Source organism: Poromitra crassiceps (genome assembly GCF_964638095.1).
Source record: "Poromitra crassiceps genome assembly, chromosome: 1".
Lineage (NCBI taxonomy): Eukaryota > Metazoa > Chordata > Actinopteri > Beryciformes > Melamphaidae > Poromitra > Poromitra crassiceps.
Genome location: NC_139623.1, coordinates 16,695,011 through 16,707,830, shown reverse-complemented (window position 1 = coordinate 16,707,830; position 12,820 = coordinate 16,695,011). Strand labels below are relative to the sequence as shown.

The following is a 12,820-nucleotide window of genomic DNA, read 5'->3' as shown; positions in this document are numbered from 1 at the left end:
TACATCAAACTCATTTCTCAGCTTGAACCCAGATTTTTTTTTTCTGAATAATGCAACATAACAGATTGACTCTAAATTATTAAATTACTATAATACACGTATAACTATTCTGACACCATCGACAATAATGTGTTACTAATGTTTCCAGCAGCAAATTGACAACAAACAAACAAAAGTGCTGGGGCCAGTTGCACAAAGCACCATAAGTTAAGATTTTCCTTACAGTCAGAGTTAAGGTGTCCATAAAATAGAATCGGCTGCACAAAACACCCTTAAATCTTGTGCTTAAATCTTGTGCTTGTCCTTAAAATGTTTAACCTTATGGAGAAGATTTAAGGGTGTTTTGTGCAACCGATTTTATTTTATGGACACCTTAACTCGGACTCTAAGGAAAATCTTAACTTAAAATGCTTTGTGCAACCGACTCCCTGGTGTTTAAGAAGACTATTCAGCATGAGGGTAGTAAGTGCTGCTGGGTTTTATTAGGGCACTGTAGGTTTGTAGGACACAGTTCAGATTTGACACAGATGACAGTGATCAAGAAGGAGGGCTCCAAGGGCAGGAATTCACGGTATGGATCAGTGTCACAGTTAACCTGGAAGAAAATACATGTTAAGAATTGGAAGCAGAGGTTGAAATGAAAAGAACTACAGCAGCATCCTGACTAAGTCATACCCTAGTAGCCTACCTGAGAAAAAGAAGTGAGAAACAGATGAATGTGAGATAATCCTGAGATGGACGTGTCACCTGGGTGTTTCTTTAGACTTTGATGATAAGCCTGAGAGAGGAGAAGAAGACGCAATATGGACGAGATTCATGTTGCCGTCACTTAAAAAAGAACAAACCTAAAGACAGCAGAGCAACAAATTGCGGTCACTGACCTGTAATGCTATCTGCAGTGCAGAATAGTGCACCCACACCTGCTGCTGTGCTGCTGCTGAGAGAGTAGACGCTCCACCTCTCCCCGGTTTCTCTGTTACAGTGAGATAATGAGCCCATACACATTCCCCCACAGCCTGCACCGTCTCACTCTGAGAGTGAACTACAACAAAAGAGAGAAATTGATAGAGCATTGCAAAAAAGAAAAAGTCAAAGGGTGTGGAGAAAAAGGTATTCGGTATTTAGGCAATTGGTTTGTGTCATAACATCTCATCAAATACAAATTTAATGTGGATCACAGTGATTCTCTTACTGTCTGGCAGCAACAGGCGGAGGATATCTTTGGCAATAAGGGAACCCAATACAGCATAATTCATTGCCCTGTTTTAAAAATGAAAGCATAATATGTTGTTGCACAATGAGTATACTGTAGTGTAGACCACTATGAACTGTGCTGATGACTTCATACTGTAGTGTAGACCACAATGAACTGTGCTGATGACTTCATACTGTAGTGTAGACCACTGAACTGTGCTGATGACTTCATACTGTAGTGTAGACCACTATGAACTGTGCTGATGACTTCATACTGTAGTGTAGACCACTATGAACTGTGCTGATGACTTCATACTGTAGTGTAGACCACTATGAACTGTGCTGATGACTTCATACTGTAGTGTAGACCACTATGAACTGTGCTGATGACTTCATACTGTAGTGTAGACCACTATGAACTGTGCTGATGACTTCATACTGTAGTGTAGACCACTATGAACTGTGCTGATGACTTCATACTGTAGTGTAGACCACTGAACTGTGCTGATGACTTCATACTGTAGTGTAGACCACTATGAACTGTGCTGATGACTTCATACTGTAGTGTAGACCACTATGAACTGTGCTGATGACTTTATACTGTAGTGTAGACCACTATGAACTGTGCTGATGACTTCATACTGTAGTGTAGACCACTATGAACTGTGCTGATGACTTCATACTGTAGTGTAGACCACTATGAACTGTGCTGATGACTTCATACTGTAGTGTAGACCACTATGAACTGTGCTGATGACTTCATACTGTAGTGTAGACCACTATGAACTGTGCTGATGACTTCATACTGTAGTGTAGACCACTATGAACTGTGCTGATGACTTCATACTGTAGTGTAGACCACTATGAACTGTGCTGATGACTTCATACTGTAGTGTAGACCACTATGAACTGTGCTGATGACTTCATACTGTAATGTAGACCACTATAAATTGTGCTGATGACTTCAATATATCATTTACCTTGGATAGGTATGATGGAAGAGAGGCGGGACAAACATTCCCATGGGAAAGATGAGGTTGTTGCCCAGGAGAAATGGTGTGACAGACAAACTGAAGGTGATGAGTAGAGATTACAACAACAGATTAGACTCGGGAGTGAATTTACCCATCCTCTACCAATTCAAGACGAGAAGCAGCCACTCACATATCAGGCCCCTCAGTCTGAGTGAAGAGTTTGTTGCGTCTCTTTTGCTGTAGGGACAGTAGCTGGATGTAGTTGGAGAAAAAGCCATGTGCGCTGACTATCACCTAAAATCATACAGGTCATAGTATCAGTGATGGTTTGCTTCCAATATGTCTGCTCTGGGCAATTGCAATTTGATTTGCTTTGATTTATTAGGATCCTTATTAGCTTAATGCAAAGCATAAGCTACTCTCAATGACTGAGCAGGTTCATAAAGACGACAACATCCTTGACTGACATCGTTCAGTCCTTGTGATCCTGGGTTGGTTTGGATCCTCAAAGACAGCCAGCCACAAAACAAAGTATTATATACGTATTTATGTTTCATTATTTGAAAACATTCAGTTTTAATTAAATCCATCACCCTGACCAAGGGCGTAATTTACATGGGGGTCGCGAGTCACCACCCCTCCAGTATCACAAGCAACCCAATAAAAACGAGCATAATGAGTATAAAGTAACATGTTCCCCCGCGTTTGTTACGGGTTTTGGTACGGCCACCGCCATCCCGAACCCACCCCACCCTCCTCAATTGTACACTTGGTTGTGCCGAAAACCCTGACAGTACTTGAACATAACGATTTTCATGATGTTTAAAACATAATTGCCGGTATATCTATTTGACAAGATGCATAAACTGAGTTTAAGTGGGTTTACCTTCCACATTTCCAGGACTGGCATCAAAGGCTAACATCTTTATACACCTAGCCCTTTCCTGCAGTAATATAGTTGATATACCTTGGAGAAAAGCTGGTCAAGTTCAGCTTCACTAGGGATCTCTGTTTCAGTCCAAAGTCTTGGAGTCAGAGATTGAATCTGGAGGAAGACAAGCCTTGAATATCAAAATGGCAACACAGTGCAGTTCCAAAAAGAAGAGTAGCCGACAGTAGCGTCTTCTGCTTCTTGTTACCTTATTCATAACCACATGTTGAGATGTCTGATCGCTCCACTTGAGATCAACTAGTTTTGACTTGAAGGAGGAAAAAATATTCAGAACAATCTCCTCTGCCTGTTGAACAACAAAAGTCTTCCATCAATTCACCATATAATGTACATGTCTATTGCTATTCATTTTCAGTCCACACTTCCCACGCCTCCTCACCTCTCTGTGTGCGATCCTTTCATTGAGAAGGTGTGTGAGAATTGAATCAAATCCTTTCTCAGTCTCCAACACACAGTGTTTCCACTGAGGGGCTACCTGCTGAAGAGCCCCAGAATGAAGATCTGCTAAAAAACAAACTAACTCACAGGATTTCCTCATCATGCAGTTGATGATGTTCACTCACCCCGTCAGTGTTACCCAGAGCCACCGACAAATTCCTGTCTGCCTCAGAAAACCTGGAGTCCAGCGCTGGTATGAAGGTCTGCAGGAGATTGAGGATCATGTAAGTGTGAAGTGGACCGCTGAGGGGAAACGAAATGGGACAGCACACAGTCACACATGTTTGTTTTTGTGTCAGGTCACTTACTTTTTCATATCAAGGACCCCTAATTTAGTCCACATTGGATCCATGGATCTCAATTTGATGAGATTTAGTCTCTAACCCAAATCTGAGAATAGTTTTATTGTTAGATATGATTTTGTCCAGATGGAGTTCCATGACTTTCTGTATTGTCGGTAGAGAGGAAACAGTGAAACTATGATCAAAACAATCATTCTTAAGTTCTACATTCTCTAATTGTGTGAACTTCTTGTAAATGAAATAATGCTCAAGTTTAAAACGATTCATTAATTTGCTGGGGACCCCCTGGAACTCCCTCAAGGACCCCTGATAGTCCACGGGCCCCTTGTTGAGAACACTTACTTACACCTACCTGCTGCTCAGTTCATGCTTGTTCCATTTGTGAATGACGCGGGACATTTGCACAATGTAGGGTAAGTTATGCAGAAGGACGTGGTCCTCTTGGCTGATGGGGTGAGGATGGAACGCAGTCTGTAGACATCTCAGCCAATCAATGTCAGGGGCCTGGGTCTATGCAAACAATAATGTGAAGAAAGTATGTATTGATGTATTGTTACAATGGATTCAGACGTCTGTGTGTGTGTGTGTGTGTGTGTGTGTGTGTGTGTGTGTGTGTGTGTGTGTGTGTGTGTGTGTGTGTGTGTGGTGGACACAGCCAGAGTGTGTATTGGTGCCGCCTAAAGAGGTTTTAGCCACCCCCACAAAGGCCCAAAAATCATGACTGATGAGTTCAGGACAACCGTGCATACTAACTCAAATCAAGCATTTTTACTGTATCATTTTAGATAATTTCTAAGTTAAAGCCCCTGGAAGCCCAAATCCACAATAACCTATGTAATTTAGGTATTATGTACATAATAGTAAGCACCTAAAAGTATTAGACATTAGTTTCAATCCAAATCGTAAATATTGCCATTTAGGTTTTTGTGCTGTTCCTGATGTTGGGTTTGAAGTTAAGTGGGCGTGCTCCAGACTTATTACACAATAAGCTCCGCGAACCAATCAGGTTTAAGTGCATCTACCCTGCAAATTCAAAACATGTATCAAGTTGAGCAGCAGGTGAAGAGAGGTGAAGATCCCATCTTTCAGAGAAGAGAATACTGCTTAGTTTTTCATAATTTTGAAACATAATTTTATATACTTGCTGACATTTTTATTCGTTCAAATTTGGCTGGGTGGTTAATAATACGTTTTTCTGGACAACCTTAAAACACATACTTATTTTTGGTTTCTAGAGATTCACATTGGTACCTATAAAATTATTTCCCATCTAAAACTTGAGGTGTTGTTAAAAAACATTGCTCCATAAGTTCTGACAATGACATATATTTGTGTTTAGGATAACCCTGACTATACATTAACCCAGTGGTTCTCAAAGTTGGGGCCAGTGCACCCTGGGGGGCCTCAGCGAATGAATGAATGGAAATGCTTAAAAATACATCTTTATGGGGAAGGAAATGGTTCAGTTATATTTGTCAATACTACAATATAATAAATAAAGAATATTATATATATATATATATATATATATATATATATATATATATATATATATATATATATATATATATATATATATATATATATATATATATATATATATATATATATAATTTAGTGTATTGTTTAAATATAATTTAATCGTTTCTTTCCACATAAAAATCATATTTGCCATGCCAATCTGTCATCACATTCATTGTCATTTCCCATTGGTGTGGCTAATACAGTAGTCTGACTCTGGAACAATGTTTATAATGTGTCCCATAGGATGATAGGTGGAGGTTCTCTATGAATGGAGGGATTGTAGCTTATGCTCTTGTTTAAGCTCTTCCTATGCTTATTTATTTGCTCTCTTATTTTACTTGATTTTATATTTTAGGACTTTTATTATTTTATTATCTTAAATTTGGCCTCTGTGAAGTTTGTTGAGGTTTTCTCTTTTTACTATTCTACCTCAAAGAGGTAACAATGTATGACATCTCTTTACACTGTATGTACAGTACACTTTCTGCACAACCCTCGGTACATGTGATGCTGACTGAGTGATTTTTTGTATTTTACTTTGCCTATTGTTATCTTGAAAATGTCTGAGTTGAACAAATAGTGCAATGGGGCTTTGCAACTATTATGTCTTGGAGTGCACTTACCTCTGACATTAGTGCAATTCTGCAGTGTCTTGGTGTTACTTTGTTTGTTGGTTGTTTGTATGTTGTCTGTTTGTGAAGCCGGGATGTGGCTATATGCACTTTTTGCCCAAGACAAATTTCCCCCACGAGACAATAAAGTTTATCTCATCTCAAAACCGAAAAGAAAAGATTTGAGCTACAAATGTAATTATTAGGTTATTACATTAATAAAAGTAATGAAATATATTATGAGGTTGTATGGAAGTGATTATTTTTACATTTTCAACAGTATTGTCAATGGGTTTTTAAAGACATCTTGAAATAGGTGAGCCGTGGCCAAAGGCTAATGCTATTTGGGGGGCCTTGGCATGGAAAAGTATGGGAAACCCTGCACTAACCCAAAGGTCAAATGTACCAAAAGCCCAACCACCCAAAGGCCCATTCTGAGGCAGGAAAACCCCTGGGTGTGCACCTGTAGCTCTTTGATGGTCATGCGCTGGTAGAGCTGGCCCTTCTGATGCCTATGGGGCAGAGGGGCAGCAGCCACAGCCAGCTCAGAGGACAGAGAGGTGAAGATCCCAACATGGTGATCGCTGCTGGTGGACGGCACCCCCAGCAGGGCCAGGTACCTGTGGCTCAGTGCCAGGAACGGACGTAGAGTCTGGGTGGAAATAAATCATGGGGGAATGCATAAGTGCAATGGTGCAATGTTTTGTCATACGCACATACAAATATTTTCTGAACATTCCTCAACCTGAGTGGCAGCATGAGACTTCTGTGTCTTGCTGTTCCATTCAATCGGGATCAAGAGCTCCGGCTGATCAATCTGTTGACAAAGAGACAAGTTCAAACAACGGCCGTTTAAGCTCCGTTTTGGATTTACAATTCTCCTTTACATGGATACTGGCCTGTATGTATGTCCGGGTGGTCCCACGGGCAATTTCATTTGGGTCTTTGCCCACATAGAGGTTGAAGAAGGGAAAGGTGGAGTAGTCTCTCATCAGCAGGCTCAGGGTGGAGTTGAAATCTGTCTGATTCCACTGCCCTGACCCTGCCCAGCCCCCCAGCTTCATATGGGGAGGGAGACATAGAGGATCATGAGAAACAAAAGAAGGGAGCACACACGTCGCACAGGTACAGAAATAAACATGGCAACAATAAAGATGTGATCCCCATGAATGTTCTGCAACAAATATGTCACCTTATTTGTGTGGGACAGCAAATGTACTTGACGTGTTGTTGTTTATCTTTAATTTCTCAAGTGTTTTCAAGTGCAGTATTTTCAAGTGTCATTTTCAACATTTTGATTAGATGCATCATTTCCCCAGGTTTCCGATCAGTGGTTGTCTGAGATCCCTCCTCAATTTCTTTGTGTGGGACAATATGAATCAAGACAAATACAGAGGAGAAAGGGGAACACTGTATTGGAAATCAATCTTTAGGGGCGATTTAACAAAAAGCCCCAAGGCCTGCATTCCTCAGGCGTATGATTATCTCACCTTCTGGATGAGGGCGAGGAAGGGGTCTGCTCCAGCTGTCTCTATGGATCTGGTGTCCAAACAGGAATGGTAGAATCTTTTGGCCTTCTGCACTGCTGGACCAGTTGACCCATTGTTTGACTCTGACAGAGAGATATAGGAAGTGTGATAGTGACATTATTATTATTATGAGCTAAATCTCTCATTCCACCCATTCACTAACATGAATGATGTGATGAAGTTGTGTATTTCAGACTCATACCCAAAATCTCCCTGAGATACCGCAGAAGCACAGTTTTCCTATCCTCTCTCAGGGTTGTGATTTCTCTCTGCTGACTTCCTCTCTTCTTCCTTTTCATTTGACCCTGTGGGATGCTGGAGATGCCCTTGCCTCTTTGTCTCCCCCCGGTGGCCAGTGCAGGACTGACAGATCCACATGTGAACAAGAAGTAGTCACAGGGCTGGGTGAAGGGGTCGACAGACATGGACAGACGGGCCGAGGCCCTCTGACAGGCTGGGGAGAGACATGGAGTGACTAAAGGAAAGAGAGTTGCATCTGTGTCTCTCTCTGTAGCGGCGCCTGCCTGTTTGATCCCTGTGCTCTCTGTTTGAAGATAGTAAAGCAGGCCCAGAATGGCGACACATAGGGAAGACCCCAAGAGGAGGAGGAGAAGCCTTCGATGGTTGATCCACACTGGCTTGGCTTCCTCACCAAGCTGGGGTAAAGAATCTGGCTGAGACACTGACTGGAGCTGGGTTTCTTGCTGGGCCTGGCGGAGAGCTTCGGGGCCAGGGGGAGGCAGCTGAAGCAGAGGGGGAGGCTGAACTTGAAGCCCCCTGTCTGGTTCTGGCTGTGATGATGGCTGGGGTGACAGCTGAGGCTTGAGTGAGTGAGCGAGGGAAACAAGAATGTAACTGGCACCTCGGACCACCTTAGGGAAAATGATGTTCTTATATTGATATTTACACATAACACAGGATTTGATGTTAGAGTCCTTTATAGTAAGTGTGCTAATCAAGGATGAGCAATCTTACACAAACCCTGTTCAGATGTCAAAAAGAATGATATACTATGCTGACTATAGATGTTTTCATGTCAAGGGCCCCTAAACAGACACAAATTAGACCATGTAGCCTACCCCCATTTGATAAGATTTTGTCCCAGTGTCCCCCATCTGATAAGATTTTAGCTTTTGTGACAACCCACTATCCTGGCCTGGTCTTGCAGGAGCCTGGTGTTGGAATCGTTAGGCTGATTGGGTGCACCTGGGCCCGTCCACTCGGCCGCTGCACAGCCTCACCCACCCTGCAACTCGCCGAGCTGGCCCTGCAGCTTGCATACACAGCTCGGCCGCCCTGCAGCTCAACCACTTGCTCACTTGCTCCCTCGCCCGCCCTGCAGTTCGCCCGCTGTGCGGGCTCACTTGCTCTTATGACATCACTGATGAGTGATGACCACTGTGCGTCACGGCCTCGCCTGCTCTATGACATCGTAATTAGGGCAATCACCTAATTAAAAAATACGGCTCCGTCAGGTCACCCGCACAGCCCAGGGGCGGAAGTCATGGAACAATTAAGGAAGGAAGGAGGAACAATTAATTGCCCAATTAGGGCAATTAATCTGCCCTAATTAAAAAATCTGGCTCCATCAGGTCACCCGCATGGGTGCTCTTTACAGTTCCTGAAAGTTTCGGACATAAAACGGCATAGCTGTGGCCGGACAAAATTCTTGAAACAAACAGAGAGACAGACAGAGTTCACATTGCCAAATTTATAGATATAGATACGTAGATAGATAGATAGATAGATAGATAGATAGATAGATAGATAGATAGATAGATAGATGAGGGGAGTCATACACCAAAGTAAATGTTCAAACATTTATTTGATTAACTAAAACGAAAAATAACTAGACAACACAAACAGAACAAAATGTGCATTGGTGAGGAGGGAGAGAGACTGAATGTCTGAAGGTGTGGAAAACATATAGCAAAGGTAAACACTGCCTGTCTGCTTATTAACAACATAATCATACAGAGTGGGTTGATAACCGGTAAAGCCATCCTTTAAGCCCAATAAGTGCATGTGGCCCAGGTGCACCCAATCAGCCTAACGACCCCAACACCAGGCTCCTGCAAGACAGGGCCAGGGAAGTGGGAGAACCCATGACCAAAATAGTCACACATTCGGTTATGGTTGAAATTCTAGTAAAAAGTTATTATTACCCTTTTTCCTGGGGACCCCCTTAAACCCCCTCAAGGACCCCTGGGGGTCCCCGGACCTCACTTTGAGAACCACTGCTATAGATAGACCACCAGACAGGCAGCACCATTCCCAGCCATCTAATCTAAACGTTATGGTTGAGTGTGTGAGTTATCACATGGGCACCTCCCATCACAAATGTTTTGTTAAATTAGGCCCACAACACCTCCAGAAGGCTCTACAGTGATTTCTGGTGTCCCCAAAGTCCACAGTCTCACCCCTCAACACCCGCTCCCTCCAACTTAGTACAGCTAAAGTTCCTCCTCCACTACGCTGGACTTACACTTAGGCTTATCCCTGGTTCCCAGCAGTGCTCAGTAATTGCTTGCTATTGATTTCAACAATAAACTAATGGGACACTGATGCTGACACTGCTGGCTTAGAAGAACTTTCTCAACAGTTCACAAAGCAAATCGTAAGTTCATAGACTAAATGGGTGGCTGATTCTGCTGGCTTGAAGTGACCCGCTGAGCTGAGACCAAATTGTGTCACAACTAACTCACGCAGCCATATAATATTAAACTCCTGTCACAAGATAAATACATTTCCAATTCATGTGTTAATCATAAGACATCCATCTATAGATTAATGCTATAGATAGCATAATGTTGGCTAAAATCTACAGATAGATATCTCTACTATAATGTATATATACCGGTATTATACTGTATAGTATTGTTTAGTTTAATTAAGAAACCATACTATATTAGGCCTACTTTACAGTTGTACGAGCGTTCAATAGAAACACATTCTCTAATATTGCTGCTGCCGCTGGTCTTACCTCATTCAGTTATTTGCCTATCACATTGTTTGAATAATACACATTTGAAAGAACATGGATTTCTATAATCCAGTGTCACAATTTGACGACTAAACACACAGACTTCACATCATTGCCATGTGAACATGGTCAACTTGTTGAGTCTCTGTGAAGATCCTACCTCAAGCTCTATGGGAGTCTCACTCATATTCTTAGCCGATGGATGTGTTGCTCTCGGTTTCTCCAGCTTGTGGCATTCTCTCTCTTCACATGAGATGTTTGGCCTCCTCCTCTCCCTCTATTCCTCCGTCAGCCAGCTCTCTATCTCCTTTCATCACTCACTTCTCTCCTCATCTGACAGTCTGATAAAAAAGAGCCCTGCAGGCCTGCGTCTTACTCTCCTCTCCAGACCCCCAGATAATCAGCCAAAGACTATGCTTGTACTGTGGGACATGTACTTTTTGCCAGTGTTTGTGGTTTGTGAACAGAGGACAACCCTATCATGAAGACTCAAATTTGTTACAATAAATATAGTCAATATCTGGTCAGTCTCCGTCTCCATGCAGTGTCAGAAACATACAGTAGCCTACAAGCAGCTGGGTCTTGTAGGTTAAGGCCAAAAAAATAGCTTTTGTTTATACATTGTTACATTACGCTGAATGAGGGCAACCACTTCCTCATAAGTAAACACACACACGTCTGCTGTCGTCATTATCGGCACAACACATGGCTGCTATGAGCTGATAGAGCAGGAGGGCGTCCTAGAGGTCATTTAACAGTGTGTTGAACTGGGAGTGAACACGTTTCATGGACGTCACATGGAGGCAGACATGAGGGATAGAAAATAATGCTCATAACACAAGCTTTCCTGCTTTGTGCAGAGACTACTTGTATACTACATATATGATACTATACTATGGTCTATATAGCAATAAAATGGTATGACAAAGAAAATAAAGATGGACACCAGACATTTGGGCATTTAGCAGTTTGTTTTATTTTTATTTGTTTTTTTTATGCAGCCAAAGGAGAGGGAGGGAGGGTTACTGGTAAATAATGCTGGCATGTTTAACCGTAAACATATACACATTCACACATATGAAATAGGAATTTATAAAAAGAACTATATGAAAAGACAAGGCATCATCATGGAATACGACAATTTAACATCAAATAAATGCAGCTGTGAAGGCATCCTTATGATCATACTGTGATGACATCATATATGATCATACTGTGATGACATCATATATGATCATACTGTGATGACAAAGGCAGGGCCACAAAGGTGGACTAGTCGGTGCAAATAAACAATATAATACTAAACGAAGATATACCACCACCACCAACACAGCTAGCATGCAATGCTGAGTCACTATTGCAATGTTTTGGGTGTTATACTGTAGTCATTCTGAATGGTGTTTTAATGTGCCAGGATTAATTCAAGCACAAGTAGGAATGGTTTTCTTTTTGAGGAATGAAAAATACTATGGATGCAAACCAGGCTCAATAAAGTAACAATGGATACATGGAGAATGGAGAAGGCACATTGCCAGGTTAGAAATGAAACCAAATAAACTTAAGTATTTATCAATGAAATACAGCACAGTAATGTTATAAGAAGAATAAAGTAGTATATAACCAGCAACACACAAAAGTACAATAAATGAATAATTGAAAGAATAGTGGTATTTACTGTAATAATATCAGAAAAGGACAAGGCCGATATACTGGGCTCCAACACAAACAAAAGTGATACTAAGCATGTAAGTGAATGCAACAAAACAGGCAGTGAATTTCAGCTTTTATTATCCTATAAACCTTAAGTTACCAATGGCTTTGAAGTATTTGGTCACTATGTGCTAGAATCAATTACCTGTTCTCTGCTAGAATAAAACCCACAGCTGATGAGTCTACTACTATTCTATTATCCTGGTGTGATGCCTTTTCAATTAGTTCTGGTACATGTGTGACCATAACATGTAAAAAAAAAAAAAAAAAACATTTTCAAAAAGTCTTACTACAGTAAGGTTCTTCATGATGTGCTGTGGCTTTAGAGTCAAAGTGAGACTAAATGGATATTTCTTTCCATATGTGATTTCACCAAACATGTAACACTATGGAACTGTGCAATGATCACACAATAGGTCCTGTATGCAGCCATGCAGCTGACATTTATAACTACACTTATTGTACATGATGAGATGCCTGGAATGGAATCTGTGCTTAGCCAAGTTCTCATCTCTTTGCTCGTCATTTTGTGCATCTAAAAACATGCATCTAAAAATACTTAACATGCTTAAATCAGCTTAAAACCGTTTTGTTAACAAGGAA

At 41.4% G+C, this 12,820-nt stretch overlaps 1 protein-coding gene across 1 annotated transcript; it reads right to left on the bottom strand.

Moving 5' to 3' along the window:
- Positions 1 to 448: 448 nt before the first annotated feature.
- Positions 449 to 10,694, bottom strand: kel (Kell metallo-endopeptidase (Kell blood group); the record flags this gene model as incomplete). Its single annotated transcript, XM_083638165.1, has 17 exons — positions 449 to 595; positions 689 to 778; positions 882 to 1,042; positions 1,193 to 1,260; positions 2,175 to 2,264; positions 2,359 to 2,462; positions 3,136 to 3,213; positions 3,308 to 3,406; positions 3,500 to 3,595; positions 3,684 to 3,801; positions 4,213 to 4,370; positions 6,459 to 6,647; positions 6,741 to 6,812; positions 6,895 to 7,053; positions 7,486 to 7,607; positions 7,727 to 8,345; positions 10,668 to 10,694. 17 exons carry the CDS (start codon positions 10,692 to 10,694, stop codon positions 449 to 451), a joined length of 2,397 nt encoding a protein of 798 aa, XP_083494291.1.
- Positions 10,695 to 12,820: the final 2,126 nt, after the last annotated feature.